At 42.5% G+C, this 25,204-nt stretch overlaps 1 protein-coding gene across 2 annotated transcripts in view; it reads right to left on the bottom strand.

Moving 5' to 3' along the window:
- MICU1 (mitochondrial calcium uptake 1) overlaps nt 1-25,204 on the bottom strand; it is a 108,265-nt gene that overhangs the window by 18,492 nt on the left and 64,569 nt on the right. For both annotated transcript variants that reach the window (XM_061373869.1, XM_061373870.1), the window contains 2 exons: nt 21,230-21,312; nt 16,056-16,253 (listed from right to left, as the gene is read on the bottom strand). In XM_061373869.1, coding sequence (XP_061229853.1) covers nt 16,056-16,253; nt 21,230-21,312 — 281 coding nt within the window. The remainder of the gene's footprint in view (nt 1-16,055; nt 16,254-21,229; nt 21,313-25,204) is intronic.

The raw sequence follows: 25,204 nt of genomic DNA, 5'->3' as shown, positions 1-25,204 counted from the left end.
TTTATAGATAGAGAATAAGCAATGGGGAAACATGCTTATTCCTCCTGTTGGCCGTCTTCTCAGCTTTTGGTCTCCAGGGTTTTAAGGATTTCCTTTGTGGCAAGCTGCAGCTGGACGAATACGTCTAAATAGCCACAGGCCATTTTTACCCCCAGCAGGTTGCCTGATGCCACTTGGCACCCACTAGTTCTTTTATATTAGAAAACCAAAGCGTACTGGCCCAGAAGTTTCCGAGCAGGTACTACTGGCATGCTTTCACACAAAAGAAAAAGATGGACAGAGCTGCAGCAAAACACCCAGACTCTGGGTTTGGACAACCTCGTCTAGACCAGGCACTGGCAATTTTTCTGTACTACAGGGAAAATAGAAATCAAAAAGTGCTCTTGCATGAGCTGTCAAAGACATAAGCCAAGGCAGGCAGGGAAAGCCCTTCTGGAGGCAAACCTTTCTACAGCATCTGTTAAAAATGACTCCAATATCCAAGTACAAGGATCTCACCAGCTCTGAGCAGCAGTATTGAAAGTTGGAGCACAATTTACATGCTGATGCTTGCAGTACTTTTGGTGTCTTGAAACATTAATTGCAAATGAAGTAGAAACATAAATTGAAAATGAAGTAGAATACTCATCCTACTACCACAGCCCGAGTTTCCATCACAGCAGCAGCAAAAGCCTCACCTACAGTAGACCCACTGAATGAGATGAAAGAGCTTTAGTCTTTTGGTTTATTGCACATTTGGGAGACTATGTTAAAGGACAAAATAAAAATAACATAAACCCAAGATGAAGGAACTAAAATAACTTATATAAATACCTCTTTACAGTACAAGATCATCCCAAGACCCTGTGAATAAACCAACTCATTCATTCCCCCTCCTTCTGTGCTCCAAAACTGGTTCCAACTTTTAATTTCTGCAGGTGGTCATGAGGTTTAGTGATGAGTCACACCACCATACAAATATTATTCATAAGAAATAGAAGACCCTGAAACCCATGGAATTAATGCTTCTTATTCTGGGTTTACCTCACTTTAGAATGAACATCTCTAGCATTAAACCAAAACACTCAAATATGCCCTAAGTCAAGCCAAGCCTTATGCTCTCCCATACACAGGCACACAGCAGTGCTCATTTGTAAAGGCCAGCCTAGAAAGGGGCTTGCAAGTGAGAACTGATCAACAACCAGTTTCCAAATTCAAATATAAACACCACTGAACTGAGAAAAAGCAATACAGTCAGGGTAACGGGTAAAGAAAGTTCAAAACTCGCCTCCAAGCTAGTGTCAGATACATTTAAATTAATTACAGAACGGATTAACAGGGGATGTCATTTAAAGACAATGCAGAAAAAGAAAAATCCAGATGAAAGGATTCTACCTATTTTTTCTGATACGTTAGCAATTGCGTTTATTCACGAAGAAACTTGAGGGGGAAGGGACACAAGGCAGAGTGGGACAGGATGGGACAGACACCAAACCCCACAAGGAAGGGATGCAAGGCAGAGCACGCAGATGTATTACAAGCGAACAAGTCCTCTGACAGCCTTTTTCATACATCTTAAAGAAAGGAGAAGCACAGCCAAGGCAATCGCTCAGCAGCATCACAGTGCACCAAGCAGTGTGAGATGGAGCATCTCCCACGTGTGACACCCACCATTAGGGAAACTGGGGAGGGAACAAGGGGGTCCTACACCCCTCTGAGCTTCAGCCCCAACATCTTCACACTGACCACAGATGGCCGGCGAGTCCCAGCACCTCTGGAGCAACTTCCACCCACAGCCACTTGGTGCCAGCAGTGGATTCTGCATCAGCACAGCAGCAAGGATACAGTAATAATAAGAATGCTCTCCAGTGTTCTTACTGCAAGCCAGGATGCCTGAGACGTGTAAGAAATTAGCTTAGAATATAATAAGCAGTATTTTTGAAATTAATTAGAAACCAACATGACTTGAAAGGAAATCAAAGGCATTCATAGGAGGGTAAGAAGGCAGGAGAAATGGGCACAGCACTCTCCCACTGCCAGCTCGACCCAGCTTTGCTAGCCTACTTGCAGTAGTCAGTCAATGTATCACATTAGGATACGTTCTACAATCATTTAAAAGACTACCTATAATCTTAAACGTGTGTTAAATACTCTCCCCCCCCAAGAAAAAGAAAACCACCCAAACAACAAACAACAAAAACACAAAAACCCAACAAAACCAACCCAAACCATCAGACAGGACAAACATCACCATGTTCCTCTATAAGCTGAAATGTGGGTAAGGTTCGTTCCATCTTAGCTTTCTGTCTGAATAAATTACTCTTATTTTCAATGCACAGAGGAAAGGCTTCATCACATGAGAAGAGCAAAGACAAATAAACAATTTTCTTCCACATCCCCTTAATTGTGTATCTTTATACAAAGGCAATACAAGGATCCACCATAAAACAACAGACTCATAATCTCTCTGCTTCCAGACTTCACTTTTTCCCACCCACTAACTCAATCCACCTTCTCCTGTGGGAAATCAAATGCCAGCTTCTGAGAAGCATCCAGCCTGAACCAATTCAGAGATACCAACACAAGCAACATTTTTATTAAAAATAAACAACTGCTAGAACTTCTTAAACATGGACATTCATTTCCTTTCATTTCTCCTTCTGCCATTAGCTGCAAGCCTTATTGCTGGGAAATGAAGCAGCTCCAACAGCTAAGGAGCCATCTGGCACCGCCAGGAGGACTTCCTCTGAGTCCTCCTAACTGTGCACATGAAGCATCATAAACGCCTCTGCAGACTCAGACCACTCACCTCAGACTTTTTCAATCTGAGAAACAATGGGGAAACCAGGAAATGTAATTTAAACCAAAAGTTTAGGGTAGAAACAGCATTGTGTCTCTATGAGCACAGACCTGCAGCCCTGGTTTACCGTATCTTGTGGGGTAGGGGCTGAATTGCCCCTTTCAGTTGAGACTCAGTGCAGCGGGATGAGTGGTGACCTCTCATTCCAGCTGACTCTCCTCCCTTCTCATTAAATTTGTCATAACCAATGGCATTAATATGATAAATTTCTACTTAAAACCCTAGTGCTGAAGCACTGTGCAATCAGAGACTGGAAGTGTAAAAAACTGTTTAAAAACCAGGGAGCAGTATTGTCATAGCTGTCACCAGACAGAACTATGCCCAAGAGAAAAATACCAGCTCTGCAATTGCTTGGGAAGGGAGAACAGAGCACCAAACCCCTCACAAAGGGCTTAGCATCACTGTACTACCACAAATAGATGTAAAAGTCTCATGCTTGAGAAGTGAGGTTTCTTCTTCTTCCTAACCTGGCATTGCATTTTTGGTCTGTACAATGAGTGGTGTCTTACTTTGTTTTGCTTGCCTTGTTTGCTGAAGAAGATTGTCAAAATAACCATCATGCCCTTCCAGTGACTGCACTCAGCATACATTCAAGCAGCATTTAAGATCAACCAAAACCAGCAAGAGGTTTGAAGCCCATCAATGCAAGAGACAGACACCCAGCTGTAACGTGATGCAGCACTATGAGAACACAGCTCAAACTTTTCCCAGAGAAATGCCAAAGAAAAAGCAGTGGTGCCTCCCATGCTGTTTGCCAATCACCTCTACAGTGCAACCCTTCCAGCAGCCCCAGAGCGACAGGATGAGAAAATCGGCTCAGTTTGTACTCTGGGACATGAATCTGTATTCCCCAGACCCACCCTTCAATGGGAATACCAACTGCTGAGCATGCAGATGAAGAGAGACTCTATGTTGCTTTTTCTGCTGTTATGCCCATAGCTATCAGCGCACAGGCTCATCTGAAAGTTACTGCATAGCTGTGCTAGTCTATAAACACCAGGAAAGAATATTAATAGAATCATGGAATGGTTTGGGTTGGAAGGGACCTTAAAGATCACCGAATTCCAACCCCCTCTGCCATGGTCAGGGACACGTCCCACTATACCAGGTTGCTCAAAGCCCCATCCTACCTGGCCTTGAACACTGGCAGGGATATGGCAGCCACAGCTTCTCTAGGCACCCTGTTCCAATGTCTCACCACCTTCATAGTGAATAATTTTTGCCTAATATCTAATCTAAATCTACTCTCTGAGTTTAAAGCCATTCCCCCTTGTCCTGTCAACTACCTGCCCTTGTAAGAAGTCCCTCCCCAGATTTCTTATCAGACCCTTTAGGCACTTGGAAGCTGTTTAAGGTCTCCCTGGAGCCTCCTCCAGGCTGAACAAGCCCAAGTTTCTCAGCCTGTCTCCATATGAGAGGTACCCTAGCCCTCCAATCATCTTTGCGGCCCTTCTCTGGAGTCACTCCAATAGGTCCACATCGTGGTTCTGTGGGTCGTTTGGGGTTTTTTTGGCAGGGTGTTTATTTTGCCTTTTGTTGTTGTTTTGGTTGTTGCTCTTGTTTTGTTTTGGGGGTTTTTGTTTGTTGTTGTTGTTTGGGGTTTGTTTTGTTTTAAACACAGCCACATCAGTTTTAAGAGGGATACACATAAGCACTGTGAAGCACAGTACTCCTGCTGTGCAAGAATCAGCATCTTCAACTTACTAGGTTTTTATTTTTCAGAAATACCCCTAAATCCATCCTCTGTAAATTTCATGCAGGTATTCCTCAATGTCAAAGTAGCTGCAAGCAGGCATCCTGGCAGTGTAATTTCTATCCTCATTTAACACTCACATTACCAAAGTAATCTAGCTGTATTTTAACTGGCTCTTCAATTTCTAGGAAGGCTTCTCAAAACCAATCAAACAAAGTATGTATTCGCAAAAATCTCAAAGCAAGCATCTAACAACTAAATGTACGTGTGTCCCATTTCCAACTGAGATAGCAAAAAAGAAAATAAAATATAAAAAGACCTTTGGGTGCAGAGAAAATATGTTGAGGGATTATTTATGCTGGTTAAACAAACATCAGTAGCAGAAATATTGATAATACTAATTCTGTCAGGGTTAGCGGCAGTTCAAAAAGGTGACCTGTTCGGAGAGCCACGGTATGCATAATAAGGAATCAAAAGGATCTGGGAAATAATGATTTATAGGGCAATCTTCGGATTCACAATATATGACCCTTAAAAGTGGTATTTGCTCAAAGCTTTATTTGACAGGCTGTAATACATTATTTATCTGCAAACTACTGCAGCACTGGCTCTGTTTACTATTCTGGAGAAGCAGGCTGCCAGGATCTGTTGTCAAGTTGCATATACAACTATGACAGAGGAAAAAAAATTGGGGGGAAACACTGTATATCATCCTAAAGCCCAGCAACCTCCTCCATCCAAAAAAAAGTTAATAAATTTAATATACGCAGTGTTTACACAGGCACCAGATCACTATAAAAAACAAAAGAAAGGCAAAAGTTTCTAAAGGTTTTTTATTTGGAAATATCAAAGGTCTCAAAATGTTAGTTATTTTAGTTAATTATGCTCAAAGGTTCCAGTGCATATGGATCTAAACCACTGGGTTTTGCAAGGGGGGAGCCCAGCCTGCTCCAGATACAGCCTAACATACTGCACTGGCAGCCTGCAAAGAGCCACTGGATGGGATCAACAACGCCTAATTACATTCTTTAGTAAAAAACACTCAGAGAAACAGCTCTAAAAATTATCAGAGCTACCAACATCAGGAGAAATGCCAAGAGGACGGCTGCAGAGGAGGAAATGCCAAACCCAGCCTGAGCCAACACACACAGGCTGTTATGGGCACCACTGTGCAGTGCTGGGCAGTGTGAACTCAGCCTGCCCAAGGAAGTAGCTCCAGAGCTGGACAACCCATATAGAGCAGCAAACCATGACCACCATGACCCATTTCCAATGTCTGGAGCAGGCTGAGAGGCTCCCTGCCTGCAGTAGCTCCTGCCCTGGCATGCTGCAACACAGGCTGCACTGAGCTGGCACGCTACCTACTGCTGATGGCAGTCCCTGCTCCACTGGTGAGAGGCAGCACCATGAAGTCTTCAGGTTTGGAAACCGTATCTCAGGCTTGTAAAACTAGGAAGAGCATTAGAATTACATGATTTCCCATTCATACCCTCTCCTGCCTGATCCCCTGGACTCAGGTTGTACCCTCAATGCTACCAGCAGCAGCTTACTCTTCTTAAAAGGGAAAAAGAAACTATATTCTCAGAAGAAAATCCAGTCTTCCAAGTACCTTCCCCATTTCCAGTTTCATTCTGCTCTCAGAGAGCAGCTTAGGTGAGCATGTAGAAGCTAGGTTTAAAATGTACATCTGTCAGTGGCAGTGCAATCTCAGAAGGCCATGTGTTTGATAGATGCTTTTGAAGTTCCATTGACCTTGGCATGCCACTGCAGCCTGTAAAGTGAAAAACATTAATGCCAATCACCAGCAACTTGTTATGCTTTAACGAGCAATTAAAAAAAGGTTATGTAAAGATGGCTGCACCTGAACTTCATCCTCACGAATCAAAATAACTTCTTGCCAGCTGTGAAAAGATCAGTGCTTTGTAATTTCATGCAGTGAGGGAATGAAAGGAAGGAAATCTAAAGAAGAGGAATCAGCAATACTAAGGGAAAAGGACATGTCTGAAATTAAAGGGAAGCTTGACTGCAAAGAGATGGAGAGGGGGAAGAGATAAGCAATCACTTCCCGCTGCTGCTCACCAGACCTGGCTCCATTACTGCTATTCCTGCCCTTGACAATGCTCCTGGTACCTAGGTGCAAGGAACAGAGCAGAGCAGCTTTTCCATCCTACACACTCACTGAATGAGAAAAAGAGCAAAGTTCAGAAGCAGAGTACAAGTCCCCGACCCCCACCTCACCCAGCAGAGAAACCCACAGGACAGCAAAGACTGGAAGCAGAGCAGTACCCAGCAGAGCAGAACCTGAGTGAAACCATTACTCTGAAAAGCACAAATAGAAGTCTCCATGGAACAAATGTACACAGTTTTACTAATACAGCTCTCTTACTGCCTGCTAGAGCTTACACTGTTTCTGTTTGACCTTGGTGCTTAATTCCCCAAGAAAAATTAAGTTTGCAGGAGTTTGATTCAGCCTAGAAGGGGAAAGAGAGAGTCTGTGTGCTGTTCCCATGTTCTTAATGCACCAACAGAAGCAAAGCCAGGAGCTGAAGCAAAGCTAGCAATGTGTGGAGGTGCAGAACAGCTGTCTTCAGAGCTTGAAAGGGAAAAAAAAGCAAGAGGACTAAAGCATCTGTTCATATAGCAGACGGATGAGGCAGAAAAGTCAGATACCTGCTACAAGAAGTGCTCATCAGAAACTTCCCAAACAGTGAACTTAGCATGCTGCTGTTGTGCAGGATTCAATTTGTATTTATTTTGGGCTGTGCTTAAGAAGCTGGCTGACATGCTCACTGGAGGAAGGAGAGCAAGCCCACTGGGTGATAAACATCTGACTTTTCTGTGATTAACACATTGCCCACACTGCTGTAGTCACTGTACTTAAGGGTCCACAGGAAGGTGGGAAACACGCAGCCCTGAGTCTGCCTTGATTTTTGTCAGCTCAGGAGGACACTGCAAACACCTCAGCAATGGCTCAACAAATGGTAACAAAAAGCCGTGGAAGCTTCTGAGACAGTTCCTGCCTTTCCCACGTTGTTAATAAGAGAAAACCCAGCACCAGCATGAAATCCTGCACATGTGCTGAGCTTGACACGCATGAGCTAGCGCTAGTCCAAAGCCTTCCTCTGTATAGGATTTACGTGCCCAGGTACATCCTGCAGCTAATGCAGCTGTATGGCTGTGGTCCCACCATGCTCACAAAGACTCAGTCTCTTGCCCATCAACTTCTGGGATTAGCTAGGTCTTGGCTAACTGAACCATACATGAACAAAAGCATCTGTGCTAACTAGCTTATCCCTTCTGCTTTATGGACTCAGTGATAAAAACCTCCACACATGCTCTCATGGCAACATAATTAATCAAAATATCATTCTGGGGATTTTATTTGCAGAGGTCCTACAAAAGGCCCTGCATGAGCACAGGGCTCAGCATGCTGCACTGTGGGAGCTTGGAAGTGGATTTACACACACTTCATAAACCAAAGGAGCCCGTTCTTACAGAGCCAAACCCTTTACTGCTACTAATGATGCAATAAATAGAAATTCCAATAAATCCTCAAACGGCTTCCCCTGCAGAGCTGCTGCATCAACCACATTTAAGTCACCCAGTTCAAATATAAGCAAAACAGCAGCATATACCATAGTGGGTGTTTTCTCACCAGGCACTGTGATGGTTGCTTTAATCAGTCCATGAAGTACCCATCCCAAATGAGAAGATGGCAAAGCTACTCCTGTGCCTTTGAGTGACGTTTCAGCAAGGCTCACAAGCAGCTGCAGCACCCATGTTACATCCATGTTACACCCGTGCCAACTTCAGTGGCACACTTCTGGATCACTGGCTGTTTTTGTCTGCTGACTACAGGATGGTGGGAAATGATTGTCTTGATGCTGGGTTCCCCCCTGGTGCCACTGCCCTTAATCTCAGTGTGTTGGTGCCATCTGTAGCCCTGCAACTGCTCACTTGGCACTGCTGATGGAGTGGAAATAACTTACAGCTAAGATGAAATTTAAGTGGCTGCCTGAGTGCTTTTGCTTGATTTCAATCCAACAGGTATGTTGAAGACAACCACACAGTCAAACGTAGTCTTCCTGTCCTCATGTAGGCTGAGCATAGAGCTGACTGAAGCACAGCCCATGGGCCAGTGTGCCCACCACTACTTGAAGCACAGTGGTCAGCACCCCGAGGACGTCTCACCAAGCAACTGACAGCTGGTACAAAAATGCTTGATGTGCTCTTATGATCCTGAGCCCCTCAAACCACCCCACAGCTGATACCTGACTCTTCCTCCACCTTTCAGAGTGAGGCAGTGGAAGGGTATGATTTCCCTGGTACAGGCCATTTCACTACTTGCTTTTGCAACCTGTACTGGGCAGGAATTAGTTAAGAATAGCGTCTATGGCATCCTCCAATAGAAACAAGAAGCACAGCTTTTGGTACCTCACCCATGACAGTGAACCACCCATCCACCAGCACTGTCCCTTCCCAATGAAAAAAGGGACTGAAATTCAACCTACCTTGTATTTAAACTAAACTTTCCCTGGTGCACATCTAAGCCTTTCATTACCTGCTCTGCTGTTACTGATCGATAAAAATCAGTTGCCCCAGTCTTCCTTATAGTGACTCCTCATGTTTACTGAGACAGTTTTATCTCCCTTCCATCTTTCTGTTAAGCTGCACATGCCATGGCCTCATAATTTATTCCTATTTTCCAGATTTCTTTTTCACACATTAACATCCCACTCTAAACCTGAATGCCATCTTTTCCCCAAACCCTGAGACAGTACAGTCAACCTGAAAGCTTCACATGACCCTTTCCATTTACATGCCAAGATAAAAGGAGGCTGTCAGAAGCTTTGAACGCCATCAAAAACATGATAACCCATCCAAATAATTTCAACTGCTTGATTAGAAATTCCCAGCTGTGCATGCTGGGCTGTGACTCCTTATCTACAGGGTTCCCTGACATTAAACTGTTCATCGTGGTCAAATGATCCCATTTTTAACTAAAAAATGTCACAAAATTCTGTGATACCTTCATGGCTATCCATCACAAACTCATGGCAATCAGCCTTATTTCTATTCCCTAAAACTCCTAGCACATTAAACACAGGAAAGGGAATATACAGATCTGAGGGAATAAGCCTCACAACTCCTCTCCTTGGCACTCATTACTAGAGTCAGGGATGGACAAAGCCATAAAGACTTCTAGAGGGGAAAAAAGCCTCAACAGCAAGTTCCCCTTGCCTTCCAGAGCTGCTACTTAAAAGTTATTAGCTATCAACATACCTTGAAACTAGAGTCAGGGGATGAAAACTGTGACATAGACACAGAGTGTGTGCTCTCATTCTCCGAGATAAATGGATATGATATGTAGGACATCCCATCCAGTGATCTCTTCCTTCCCTATCTGCTTTGCCAGTTGGGAATGACCAAAAGAAAGAGGTTCAGGCTGAACTTGGTATGTAGCAGCACAAAGAGACAACTAGGTAGCAGAGGATCACTGCAGGAGGTCTCCCCTCATTAAATAGATCTGATTCTTCACCATCATCTCCCATTATTCTCAGCTTTATCCTGCAGCTGCACAGGCAGTTCATAAGCACACATTTGGTCTGTTGTCTTAGCAAAGAAGAGGCTCCTAGGCAACACACCAAAACATAGATATAAAAGCCAAGCTGCTCCAGGTCTTTCTTTGGTTTTGACTAAAAAGTGGCTGCTTTACAATTGTGCTCTCAGCTCATTAATATTCATCTTCCTGCTCTAATTCTGTGCTTTACCTATTCCCTCTCACAGCAGCCACTGTTTGCCCTTCACCACCCCCAGGGCTCGGACTGCCTCCCTTCCACTGCTCACAACCCAGCTACACTGCTTGTGCACCCTGGGGCAGGAGCTCTCAAGGTGCGCAGTACATGTTACACAACCTGGGTCTCCTAGCACTGCATCCCCACCTCACCTTCCTGCTGAATCACTCATCCTCTGGGATGAGCCCTGAGGCACACTTGAGGTTTTCTGTGTTTAATGATCAGCCTATCCTTCTCTCCTTCCCCATGGCACCACACTATATGATTTCAAAGTTAATCTTTTAATACTTCATACCACAGCCTCAGAGGCACATCTCAGGTGATTCAAACCATCCCTTAAGACATTTGCACATCACATGCCACAGGGAGAGACACCTCCGGTAAGCACTGCAACTAGGTCAGGAAATCACTAACAATGAACCCAAGCAATTTTTGTATCTGCCATCAACTGCCCCATTACAGAGAGAACTTCACAAGTGCTGGTTTGGCTTTTCATATGGGACAACCATGTGAAGGAAGAGAAAGCAAGTAGGGGACTAAAAGGAGGAAATATAAAGGACATAGATATAGAACTAGATAGAGAACTGGCAAAACTATGTAATTACACAAAATACAGGATGCAGAGAAGGAGGAATTCATAAGAAAAAAATGAAAGTATTACATCCCCCATCATTGTTTTCACAGTGGCCAGGCCAGCAGTGAAGCTGACTGTGAGCAGATCAGCAGGTAAGGGACAACTTTGTGAGACCACACTGCTAGCCGTGACAAAGACTGACATACAGGTGACTTAAAATAAAAATGTCTCATGTAAGTTCAATAGTAAATTAACCTCCAAAAAGTCTTGACTTTTGGACCCTTCCTTATGAAGCTTAGCCAGCCTGACACTGCCAAACTTCCTTTACCAGGCCAGTCAAAACAATTCAAGTTACTCTTTTCTTTCACCTAAGTTACTGCAGCAGATACCAAGAAACGCAACTCATTACCACAAGCTTTGTAGCCTATGCTAACACATCACTGAAAATCTGTATCAGCCTGCAAACCCACATAAAAACAAATCAGAGCTGAAAAAAATAAAAAAGAGTAAGTTGGTAACAACACAGTAGCTTTTAATACTTGTACAGGACTTCTTAGATACCAACTACCCCAGCACCGGGACTCACAACAGAAAGGCACTTACAAGTTATTACCCTAAAACCAGATTGTGAAGCATTACAAATGCTTTCTGAAGCCAAAATATTTCTTAAGACAGGGTTGAGATCCAAAAAGATTTAGAACTTTCTAATCGTATGTGCAGATGGAAGAGTATCCATCAACCCTTCATAAAAACCAAACCAAGCAACAAACTTATCAGCATTGGTCATGAAAACATGAGTTCCCAGGGTAAAGAGGTTACTCTCATCACTTGTCACAGATCAGACATGCATAAGTGATTTTCTGAATGGCAGCAATGATGTGTGGTACCTTTGCTGTATTCTCACAGAATCCCATTTCACTCCTCTTTGCCCCACAACTTGGAAGATCTTTTGCCTGGGAGGGACCCCTGTTGAGGCACTCTTGGGTAAACAATAATCTGCAAAGATTCCTATGTATAAGCATAAGGACACACAGCTGCATGAGGATCTGACTCTTCAACCTATCTGGCAAGCTCCTCCATATGAAGCTGCATCTCACTACCTCAAAATGTAGACCCTAGACTTGAGATGCAGGGTTGCTCAAAGCCATGAAGCACAACCTTGTCTCTCCAGCCACGGCATCTCCTTCCAGAAAGACAGCCCCCCACCTACAAGGTGTAAGGTGGACTAGTACCTGCTTCACCAATTCATCTAAGAACAAATGCTCTCTGTGAGTACCCATCAGGGAAACAATGTGCTACAGAAATCTCACTGCAGGCAATCTGCAAAAAAAAAAAAGTATCTTTATTAAGGGCTTATGCCACAGGCACATATCCCACTGCTGGCAGAAGGAGACCTGAGGAAATATGACTAAACATGGAGATTAAATCACCGCTATTAGCAGGGTTTAAGTTGCCTTTCCAGGGTGACACAGATGTGGAGAACAAAGGGCTAACACATCTTTTCTATGTGCACTTACATAACAACAGAAAAATTTAGGCTGGAAGAGACCCACAGGCTGGTTGGGACTCCTCTTGGTCGAGCAAGGACATGGCAGTATCTAGGACAGACACTAACAAGCAGAAACAGCATAAACAATAATGTCAAGTCCTATTCATCTTCTTACCTCACACAGTACTTCCACTCAAATAAACCAACAAACCACCATTTGAATCCAATACTGCCTGTCCTAACATGATACACTATAGCTGCAGAGCCTGTCCAGACAAACTCATCAAGGTTTGTCACACTAAGTGATAAGAAAGGAAGTCTTTCCATGAGCACTAATGCAAGGCAGCATGAACACAGTAAGAAAACAGTGATGATTTCGCTGGGAGCCTCCCCTATTCAGTGGGTTGGCTCCTGTGCCTCAGCCTTTGCTAAGCTAGGTTACCTTGCAACACCAGGAGGTGGCCATGGCTTGCTCTTGGTAGCCAAACCACAAGAAGTTGTAATAAGCCATCAAAAGCTTCTCCTCTCCCTCTGGCTGTGGTTACTTTTCTCATCCTCCCTTTCCTGCAACCAAGCTGATTGCTGAGCTTCCATTAAATGATGGAAAAAGCACTTTCATCAACACCCCCCCCCCCAAAAAAAAACCAACACAACAAACCAACCAAAAAAAAAAAATGAAGGAAAGAAGAAAACACCAGACACTGGTTACTTAAACATGCTGTCAGCACTTCAGCCATAAGGAACATTGAAATGTTCAGGGCTTTCTCTGATCTAACTCCTCTGAGAAAGTGTCTGCCCAATCTTAACAACATACATGAATATTTCGGTAAGGAAAAAAGAAAAAAAATAATCAAAATCAGTAAGAGGAAAGTGGGTTCACTTTCCTTGTGAAACTCTTGTTCCACCTTCACAGTGAGCAGAAGAAACTGGTTCTCCAGTGTATTAACTGCAGCTACACCTGTAGCCTGAGCCAAAGGGAAAACAGCTTTTAAAAAGATCTTAAAGTAGGTTTCTTTTGGAAGAAATAAAACATCCCTGTTTGAGAATAGGGGTACTGTGCCGCTCAGGGACTGTGCCAGCCCCAGGAGAAACTCTTCAGACCTGCTGATGGTGCAATTCACGAAAGCGTTTTCTGGAGTTCAGAGACCAAACATGAACAAAAACTGGTTTTCAAAATAACAACCCAGCTTCAGACCATGTACTAATTTTGTTAAGCCAGCAAAGGATGAATAGATGAGGGTACAGGAGTTCAGCTGAGCCCCTGGCAGACTTGCCACCAGCTCCTTTCATGTCCTTCTTGTCTCCCAGTAACACTAGTCATGCCAACAGAAGGATCCAGAGATGATCTGCATGGCCTGTTGAGTATGGGGCTGTTGAAAGACCACTGTGCTCACAGGCTCATTACCTGAACAGACATACAGAATAAGGGAAACCGTTAAAAATCGGCTACATGAGTTACCTGAAGCTCTGTAGTACAGTATTTCATAGGGCCGCTTCTTGTTGCTTTGATTTGCATAGGTCAAGGTAAATAGCTGAGGTATGTTTCTTCTCTGAATTACCACATTTTTAAGTGAAGAAGTTGATTACAGCACCCCTTGTAAAAGGAGCAATGCAAACCCACTAGACACATCTGAAAAGATTCTTAACCATGAACAAACATATCAAATGTGAAGCAAGGAGACAAGGTGGGAGCTCATGTCAAAAGAGATAAAAGTAGAAGAGGAGAGGCCACGTTGCATAATGCTGAGGACAGAAATAGGCCTGTATTGCCTAAATCTCTGAGAACTATGAACACAAAAAAAATGTGTGTATCATGAACTTAGATAAAAATTAAGTTTGGTGGAACAGAATTTTTACCTTTGAATAGGTCAGTTTTTAAGTTAAAATAGTATAAAAAATGCTAAGCACAGCACAGCACTCTGCTCAAGGGTGCTATCAGGAATTCAGGAATGATGCATTTATGATATTCATTAACTTAAAGGCATAAATATCTTTAATAACTAACTCGTTAGAAAGGCAACTAACATTCGCCAGCACGATGCATAATTGACCGAAATCAGTAAGAACTAAATTAGTACTAAACTATTGCAGGAGGAAAAGAAAAAAAGTACCATGAAACTGAAAAAACCCCATTGCTTCTTAATAAGTGGGGACCCATGGAGGAAGCACAGGATTCCAGCACAGGGTAAAAAATACTGAAGTGCTTCCTTGTTGCCTGCACTTGGAGTGAATATGGCAGTCCAAAACCAGAGCTGGGCAGAGAAAGAAGAAAAAATCATGTCTATTTACAAGGATGGAAACGTCTCTATTTCCCTTCCCTTTGTGTTTGAGCTTCATCTTATTTTTCTTAACCTTAAAAAGTATTTAATTTGTTTCAGTTTGTAGACACTGAGGAATTGACATTTTCCAGTTCACAAAGCACATTGTCTTCAACCAGCCTACAACCCTGCAAATGCACAGCCACACCACCTGCTTTAAAGACCAGTTATATTAAGTCAGTGAACTGGACAATCACCTTCATAAAAAAAAGGAAAAAAATTAGTCCTTGAGTAAATTTCTTTCTTAAGATTTGTAAACCTCCAAATAAAAAAGGGAATAAATTCAGCTAAAGTTTGCAACAACTGACTTAATAGGAACTTAATAAAATGCTGTTCATTAGCTGGATCACACAAACCTGAGCATGCAGACATTCATACATCAGACTGACGTGGTAGTGAGGTCTGAATACTGTTGGCTTAAAAGGTTACAGTTGCGGACCAATCTTCTTGTGCACAAATCCACATTTCTGCTGCAAATAAAAGCCTGGGTTTACTCAAGCCAGGTCAAACCTCTGAGCCTGCTGCAGAGAATGGCACTGTTTCTAATTGAGTCAGCTCCCTTTGGGAACTGAGAAACAGCTGTACTTGCTGTATTCAAAAGAACCAAATTTTAAAGCTTAATGCTTAAATTCAGGCTATGTGACTAGAGGTAGGAGATTAGGAGCTGGTATTAACTCATGGCAATGCAAAGAAAAAAGGAAGCCTTCAATTCAAAAGTAAAAAACTCAGAAGAGATGGACGACATTTTTTATAAAGCACATTAATCCAGGAGTGAACAATGGAGGTCACGTAAGAGGGATCACCTATTTAGAAGGATTCAAACAAGGCTTGAACACTTACATTGCAGAAATACTCAGAATAGTGAAGCAAACAAGAAGGCAGGGTCAAAAGCAGAGGTGAAGAGTTTTGGGGATGTTGTAAACCCTGGTCATCCCAGGACACAGCTCACTCCTTAGGATTGACACAAACTTTCCTCAGTAAGGTAGTAACATGCCCCACATTCCCTCTATTGGTTCTTTTTTTCTAAAGCATCTCAGTCATCTCCATTGGTAGTGCCAAGACAACAGCAAGGCAAGTACCACATGGAGGGACAGCCATGCTGGCTGCTGCTTCAACTCCACAACAGCAGCTATGGACAAAAGCTGGAGATGTTCCTGACAAGCGCCACAGGCACCAAAATGTTCATCAGAAATTTAACAACAGACTAGATCCACGAGTGCCAAGAGCCGCAGCTGTAGTTAATTCCCTCTGAACCCTTCCCACACTTCTGCTCTTCCTCCAGGAACCACATCATGCAGCATAGTCCATGCTGTACTGCCCTCTCCCATATGTAAAAACAACCCAAACCTCAAGTTTCAGAATATCATGCTGCAGTTTGCGCTGGAAGTCGAGGAAGTGGGAGATGGTCAGCTTCCCCTTCAGATCCGCTCCAAAGAAGTATGTTGTCAGTGCAGAGTTGAAGCCAGTTTTCAGTGTGTTCCCTGTTGTAGACCGGTCTCTGTGACGCATTCCCATGCTGGTTTGGGAACGAATGATGCTCTGAACCTAAAAATAAGAAAGATGCTAGTTTAAAAAGCAGCACTGGGGCTTATACTAGTCAAGTATCAGCACAAAGTACACCATGCTTAGATGTGCGATCTTTTTCTTCCTGAAATAATTCTTTAAAGACATAACTCAAAAATTTGGCTGAACTTAGGCTTTGGGTTTTTTTTCAGTTCTCTTTAAAGAAAGAAGAGTATGAAATGCTTAAAGGACTCTTAAGAAACAATTCACCCAGTCTGCAGATTAGCTCTCTAGCGCTGATCCTAAGCCTGGTCAGCAGAGAGCAGCTTTTTCCCAGCAAAGTTGCAGGAGGAAAGAAAGCCAAGACGACTGTGGGGAAGAAAAAAAACCTGCACATGCTTTGGAGCTTCCATTCTTACTATACTACACATCCTTGTCAGCTCACACCAACCTCAGTAAGCCCACACTGTATTTCCTTTCCCCCTGCGTACATAACCAGGGGTTTTCTAACCCAGAAGCACATGCTCCTTGCTGCCTGCTGCTTTCTACTGTGGATAGAATCCTCCATCCCTGGGGCTGTGCGGCAAGCTGATCTGCAGGCAGGGACTGATCCACAAAGAGCTCTTCAAAAGTCCTACAGGCTGCATCAGGCCAAATACAATCCCAATGGCAGCACTAACAGAATAAATGATGCAGAAGTATCTGAGTTATCGGCAGACCGGGATATTTGCACAAAGACAGCCAAGTGTGAAAGCACACATTATAAGAGACAATATCTCAGACAAACCACACAGGCAACCTTCCTCCTTCTTCTCCTCTGAACTCTCAGTAGTGCCCTGGTGCCTGCTTGAAAGCACTGCTCAACTTGAGCGGATGCTATGGCACACAGTGAGGACATGCAGGACAACTTCCCTGACCCCTACAACAAAAGGTTGAACATCAAAGATGCCACAGCCTGAAAAATCAAGAGTTTGTTATTGTAAGGGTCCTGTGCAATTTAAGGGGGCAGCCAAGCCAAATATTCAGTCCCCTCCTGTCTCCATCCCCAAGTATCCTACTACCCCCTTTCCAGCACCTGCCTATCTGAATGACTGCTGCTGGGATATAAGAAGCCAGGCTTATTTTTTTTGTGTAACAACTCATCTCTTCCAACAAGGCAGCAGCAGGATTCATTTTAAGGATGAGTGTAAGAAAGGAGAGAAGAAAGAGCCACCCGGTGTGCTGCCTGGCACTCAGCATAGCCTCAACAGCACAGACTTCCCGAAGCTCCAGCTAACACTGCTGCTTTGCCTTCAGCCTCTTCCTCCTGTTGACAAAAGCTGGACGAAGTAAAACAGCTGCCAAGAGCTCCAGCTGTCGAAAGGATGCCAGAACCTTGTTATCATGGTATATGGTGTGTTCATTTTTTTCCTAACAACAGAGCAAGCGCTGAAACAACCCCAAAGGGGATGCTGAGGAGGAGAACACTGCATGTTGCTGCTGGGCTTCCCCCACTTGAAATGCTGCCTCTGAAACACAGACTCCTGGCTATTCTTCCACTACAAGGAAAAATCAAGTCAGAGGAAAAAAAAACCAAACCCATAAAAAAGGTTTTGAGCCTTTTTTTAAAATACGCACTATGATGCGAGGAAGGATTTTTGCCCTGTAAACAGCAAGTCCTTATTTTGCTTTGTGCTCCACTTTAACTGCAAGATCTGCAAGCACATTTAGGAGACAAATATTTATAAACTGTCTGAAGCAATGCAGTTTATGACCAGCTTGGAAAAATGCCCCTGTTTCTGCAGAAGAGAATGTTTACCACATTGCAGACTGTTCAATAGAGCGTGTTTTCTTGGGTGTTATTTATATGGCATCCTACACCACTCTTTCTCTCAGAAAAGAAAGGAAAAAAGTGTTCTACAGTTTGAAAATCCATCTGTAGGCACTGAAGCCAAAATTATTTGGCTGGTCCCTATCTCAGGCAATCCATCTAACACTGAGAAAGGCAGGCAACCACTGCAAGAAGCTGCTCTCCAGCCCAGCCAGTGCTGTCCTCCCCCCCAGTTCATCGATCATACTCTGATGTGAAGCACAGAGATGCTTCTCTGCCTTTTGTGTGTATTTCAGCCTAAGTGTTTGTGCTCTGTTCCACCTTTTGCATCAGACAAGGAAAACCAATTAAAAAAATCAATGAAAATAGTTAATGGTTTGACAAGAAATCACAAGTAACACTGCCTGCAAGTTTACTACTTTTCATTCAGCTTTTTAATTAAAACTAGAAAAGTAAGCAAACAATTTACATGCTGAAAGATGAAAAGGTGAAGATGGTACTGATGCAGGCACTGACCTATTTCAGCACTATGCATTGATCATATGCATCAGGTGGGGAAAAAAATCTGAGGCTCTTCAGTGAGGCTTGAAGAAATTCAGTTATTTTCTTATTAGGTAGTTGAAGCCTCTGACTTGCTTGCATATTAGCTAAATTACTGCAAGTGATTTTCTTTCCTGATGAATACTCTTAAGGTTTTGCAGACATTAATGAGAAGAGGAACCCTCTGCTGGGTGTCTCCAATGACTACATGTGAAAAACGAGTATGAAATTCATTTCCATGAGCTCATAGCTACCAGGGACAGTATGACACTTCTCTGACGACCCTTTTCTTTCCCTTCTTCTTCTACCCATTCTCCTCAAAGCAATGTTGCTCTTTTAAGATGATGTTACCTCTGTCAGCAAATCTCCTTGAAGGGCCAGTTCCAGCTGCCCTTACCAGGTAAGACATGTATGAGACAAATCCGCAAACCCTGCCATCCTTCATGTTTACTCAGGCATTTACACAAGGAGTAAAACAGAGTATTTATACAAAACGCTGTGTGTGTTATACATTTATTGCTATATATGTGCCTCCTGCTGAAGCTATCAATCTCTTTGGGAAGCACAGCAAATCAGTTATAGCGATACCTGCGAAAGTACTGCCAGCTGCTTCTCACTTTCCAAAACAGCTCCTTCATTCTCTGATTCAAAAGCTCTGGAAGATCAGTCTTCCCCAGAATATTCTGACACTACCCAGGAATTTTATTCCCTTATACAGAGGCAGTGACGCATGTAACAAGCTTAACAAAAGTATGTTCCCCTTCTCAGGACATTTATATGACTTAATGCACAGATAATGTCCCTTTGCCTACCAGATGATTTGAGATAATTCAATTTTGTACCTTCATCTTCATAGCACTTCTGAAACATTCATCCTCAAAAAACATTCTTACTTTACATCGCTAATAAAAGAGCCAAACATGACACCTGCGCTCGTACCTTGGAATCACTACATTTTTGGTAGGCTGTTAACTGTTCCCCACTTCTCTTGAATTCATTTATCTCCATAATTGATTTCACTCTAAAACATTAGTAGCTACTCTAAAACACCTTTGAATTGTTAAATATTACCAGATTGGTGCAGTGGAGTGCTGTATTCCTGCACTGTGCAAGCAGAAGGAAGAACAGTATTTCTTTTTTTTACTTGAGAAAATGGGACACTTAATTTTCCATAGCTAAATCAGTAGTTTGTAGGAAGGCAGTGCCAAACAGCACAATAACTTGTACACAGCTGTATATTCAAATCTGCACTTAAAGAAACATGAACAAACTACTGTGTTTACATTAGAAACTGTCAAGTGAAAGGATATCATATTGGAGATAAATACACTGTTCTTCTCCAAAGCTTGCAAAAAACACATAAAACATACAGTTCACCAGATATACAGCTCTGGAGCAAACTCATAGTAATGACATCATACCCACAGGTAATAATTCAAGGAGGATGGCTGCAAAAGATCAGAAGGGGGGAATTAATTAAACAGACCTGCTTCGCCACTAGTACTTCCCATTTATAGCAAGCACTCCAAGCATGCCCTCTTAAGGACTCTTCCGAAGTTAACCAGTCTTTCAATCAGCTGATGAGTAGGAATTTGTAACGAGATTATTCACAGCTGTTTTGTTCTTAGATATCAGTACACAGCTTTTCACCTTCGCCAAGTATGGATGTCCTCCAGTGTAAAAAGCCTGGCAAGGGCAGGTTATTTTTTTAAACCAGAGAGTATAATTTCCTTTGCCCAGGAGCAGAAGCTTCCACTTGCCCATTAAACATACTGCTCTAAGGGATATCGGGTCACAGAAGTGCCAGGTGCCACATGAATATTAGGTAGATTAGTGAGTGGTGTATCTCCTTTACCTTGTTCTTCTGTAACAGAGTTGGTGAGTTTCCACCCAACCGGCCCATTCCCTTGTTTGCAAATGCATTTATTTTCCTTTCATGAGTAGCACACACTGGGGGCTTTGCTAATATTCAGGGACTTCAGGATGTTTACGAGTTTCCAAAGCCTTAAGGCTGTTTTGTACATAGGTAAGAAAACCACACCTTCTGCCTCAAGAGGTCAGATCTTCTCTCCACTGACAACTCAAGTCTTCAGTGTATTCTCACACTAACACAATCACAGACTACAGCTTTCAGGAGGACCTCACTAGTATGAGACATGCAGGCTGAGCTGCATCAAGCTCCCTGTTGATGAAACCTTGGGGGGGGGGGGGAACAAACCCTAATAACATGTTTTTGATTACATGGAAATAAGTGGCTAAATTCTTCTTTGAAGCAGACTCCTCCTAGTTATTCTCTGAAGACAAACAAAATTAAGGAACGCAGTAAAAACTGTGGAAGAAAACAGGATCAAAATCCTGTGACACCAGTAGAGTGAAAAAAAATCTTTACCTACATTGGAGGTAACATCTTGTACAGAAAGATACCTTGGTGACAAAGTCATAGCAAATCAGAGTTTATACTTAAAGCTGTCCTAGTTGAGTGAAAAACTGCCTTGAAATATCCAGTTAAAAAACAAGAAGAACAAAAGCAGGCACTAAGACAAGACAGAAGGAAAAGACGTAAACTGGCACTAACTATAACAATAAATCACAATGACACTGAAGAGGAGCGCTGCACTTACGACTAAGATACCATAGCATTAAGAAGTCAACCTGTCGTTCAACTTGCCTGCTCAAACTCTTCCATGTCCACCTCACCATCGCCGTTCAGATCAAACATCTTAAAGGCAATTTCAAAATTCCTCTGGGGAGCTACATAAAAAGAAAACAACACAATACAAAACAAACACCAGTTAATGAAGATACAAAAGCTCAATAAAACCAGCACAAGTTCAGAATGACTTTATCCAAATGCAATTTTCTGCAATCCTGGCAATTCTAATATGGAAATACGGTTCTTGGGAACCTCTAACTACAGGCTTCATGGAGCTCCCTTTACCAAAGGTCTCAGCAAGGAGGTTGGGAGGAGGAGATGCTTCTTGAACAAAATTTATTACATTTACAGGTAGAAAAAAACAAGACACCATCTTATATTTCTACTGACAATCAACAGAGGACAATGCTGTAGCAAGATCTTCAGCCCGCTTCATAAAGCGGAACACCAATTTGGCCAGAGGACATTCCTCCAGCATTGCAGAGCACTCTCCATGCTTTGTGAAGCAGCCAGCGGGTGAGGAGCAGACATGGACTTTGAGTAATTCTATCCCAGGCTCAGCTCTTGTCTTGTGCTACAAATTTAAACAAATCATTACCAATTCTGTCTCAGCTCAGTTATGACACTGAGATAACGCACAAGCTGATGCTCACCAGCTAAGACACACCCGAGGTAGTGTGGTACCTTATTTTTCATTGCATTTAGTTTATGTTGTCATGGCCTATCTAGTCAGAACTCTGCAAAAGTACTGCTTCACAGCCACACATCACAGCAAAACCACATTCTTTCCCCTGCATCCCACCAAAGAATTCCAGTACACTTCCATTTCAGGCTCTGTAACACATCACCATTTAAAGCTACACCACACTGCCACATTTTTTTCCAAATTAATCTAATATATGAGAATTTATCTTGCTCTGCTACTTTCAAATACATACCACCTACAGGAACTTTGGTGTTTGCTGGGATTTCCAGGGAACCCTCTAGGCTGTAGCTAGTGCTTAAATTGCAATCTTAAATGATAATTAAAACTTAGCACCTTTTTTGTGTTCTGAAGATAGCTCTTGCATACCGAAACCTGGCAGGAGGATGTACATCACTGATGAAGCTCATCCCCCTTTAATGTAATCTGTTGCAATCAACTTTGAGTATTTCTTGCAGATGCTCAAAAAGTAACAAGTTTCTGCAACTGCCCTTCTGTGTTAAGGCATCCCCCAGATGGAGGTGGAAGGGACGATGCAATGAATGACTCAGACAAAAAGAAATTAATATGGAATTAACTGAACTGAATTCCGTACATTAGTTACAGTTTCAGCTTAAGGCCAGGAGACTTTTACAGGTTTTCCCCTTACTGTACTAAACTGTAGCATTAAAAGATTCAGCAAACATTAATGAGATCACATTTTCACTTTCTGCCTTAAACAGATGTGTAACAGCATTAAACTCAATGGCAGGAATGGCCTGTAGCTAAACCACTTGACATACAGTCCTGCTGTTATCATCTCTGGATTTCCATTTTCCTCATGCCACTTTTTTGGGGGTTTTAAAGTCCAAACACCACATGGATAAGCAATGTCTCCTACAACCCAGGCAATTGCCAGCAGCACATGGTGGGTTATCCCTACACAACCCTGCAGCAGAAGCCCTGCCTCCTCCACTCAGCTTCTCTGTCCTGTCTGCTGGGATGAGACCTTTGCTCACCATCCGTTGTTAATTCTGCATTAGCTGAGCTATAATCAGGGGGAGTGGCTGTGCCCAACACCAACTTCATAATCTCTCCAATGATGCAATCTAATTAAAGGGATTTATATAAAAAGCCTCCACTGTAGCCATCCTTCATTTCAAGTGATTAATTCCACAATTATATTAAATAATAAATATTAAGCACCTTCCAACTACCCTCTTAGTGTTTCTATAACACATCCAATGTTGTTCACTTGAATTGCAAGTACTGCATGAAAGCCTGGAAGCAATTTCTTCTTAGCCACAAAATCTAGTGCTGCACGGAAAATGTTGTTTCCTCTATGAGGAAAAGTAGGAATATGCAGAACTCTCAAACAGATACAAGATACTAGAAAAAGAGCAATTCACTATCTCATCTTCCCCTATTTTCTCTGCCAGGGTACGATGATGCATATTGCAAGATAGGAAAATATTTTACTCCTGTTAAAAACTGGTGTATTTTTTTTTTTGTTGGGTGCCCTCCCTTCCCCTTTTACGGAAATACATTACACCATGTCCCATTTGTACTGACAGGGTGAACAGAGAAAGCCAGATACTTAACTTACCCCTCCCAAAGTCCATTTCCTTCCTTTCCTTTCTCTAATGCACATTTTCAAGAGCAGTTTATCAAACTCCCAGAGGAGAACATCACTTGCAAAATTAAAATGAACAGTTCAGCATCAAAAATCTGCAGGGTCAGTATTTTCAAAGGACAGGGAAAGAAAGTAGCTTTCAAATGGCAAATTTAATTACTTCAACCCTGTAGCTAATAAGTGACACAGCCCGTTTCTTCCTCTGATCTGCATATCTAACTCCAATTACTTCTAATGACACATATCTAACAAATGTGAGTATGAACCAGGGAAACCAGAGGGTACCAAAGACAATTAGCTCATCCCACTCCTGCTCAGGAGGAAATGTTCATTAAGATGCATGTCCCTGAATGTACTGGTCCAGACAAGATGATTTCTGCCTCTCCTCTTATGCATGACGTTTCTGCTCAGGATTTATTGAGGAAGAGTCATCCCAATGGCAGCTGACTCCCCTTGCCCATCCTGCCCCACTACTCGTGGTTACATCAGCCTTTACAACCTCCATTTTTCTTCTTCCTCTTGTATTTACATCTTTCAGAAATTTGCAGACCATAAGAGCAGCAGATACCAGTTTGCGTAGTTAAACATAGCCTACCCCCACCTTTTATTCTGCCCCCAATTTTACCATTCTTGACTGCAGTGTCTCCAGATTTCCCCACTGCTTCCTTAATTAAAGCACACCAAAATGAATGCAATATTCCTCCTTCAATAGTTATTAAAACCACTTAAAGGACTGTTTGCTTTTAAAACAGTGCAATGCCTGTCTTTATAAGGGAAAACCACTTCTGCTCTTTTTCCAAGTGCTTTGCTGCATTTTCAGCTCTCTGACTTTGTAAGCTATCTCCTTGCCATCCTTTTTGACATTATTAAGAATCAAGATGTTTCATTGCTTCTCATTTCCTTTAGGCAATGAGTCAGGAACTGGTCATAGCAACTGCAGTTTCTTTTCTAGTTTTATTTCTAGTCTGTAGGTGTTCAGGATATGACTTCCTATGATTCTTCCAAATCATTAACATGAAAACATGGTACTGGAGCCCACAACAATGCCAACCGATAAGTTACATACTTCTAGCTTTGAGATATTTCTAACTGTAGCTAGAAAGATCAGGTTGAAATCATTCCGTAGATCTATAGGTCCATCAGCTCTACACACCAAGTTGCTTTTCAACTAACCAGGGAGTTAGTGCAAAGGACAATTAATATTTTTCTTAACTCATTTGTTCAAATTATGGAACAGAAAGGCAATAATAAAAGCAAAAAGCCATATAGTAACATTATGAAGATGACCAACCTCAACCAGACAAGCAGATGATAAGCAGCAGCACTGACCATACTGAAAAAAAACCCCACTCTATCCATCAGTATAAAGCCCCAGAGAACCTCTGAGGGATTAGGTGGGTTGATGAGGCATCTTTAAGTCAATTATGTCATTTTCAACTATTTTCAATTATTCAATGGACCAATTTGTAGCACTCAATTGCTCTTTATTTCCATTTACTCCCACCAGAAGCAATGCATTCTTGAAAGGCAGTAAATGCTCACTGATGAGAAAAGCCACATTTTACTATTTTCGTGCTCATGTGATCTTCTCTTCCCACCAAGCTCAATACTCACAGAAACTGTCTGTAGAACACCTACCTCCAGCAGAGGTACCGCATTTTAAGAAAACTTATTT

This window comes from Neopsephotus bourkii, unplaced genomic scaffold (genome assembly GCF_033783945.1).
Source record: "Neopsephotus bourkii isolate Nb327-2 ecotype Australia unplaced genomic scaffold, CSIRO-AGI_Nbou_v1 NB_1634, whole genome shotgun sequence".
Classification (NCBI taxonomy): domain Eukaryota; kingdom Metazoa; phylum Chordata; class Aves; order Psittaciformes; family Psittacidae; genus Neopsephotus; species Neopsephotus bourkii.
The sequence above is the reverse complement of the archived record's forward strand: the minus strand, read 5'-3'. Positions and strand labels throughout refer to the sequence as shown.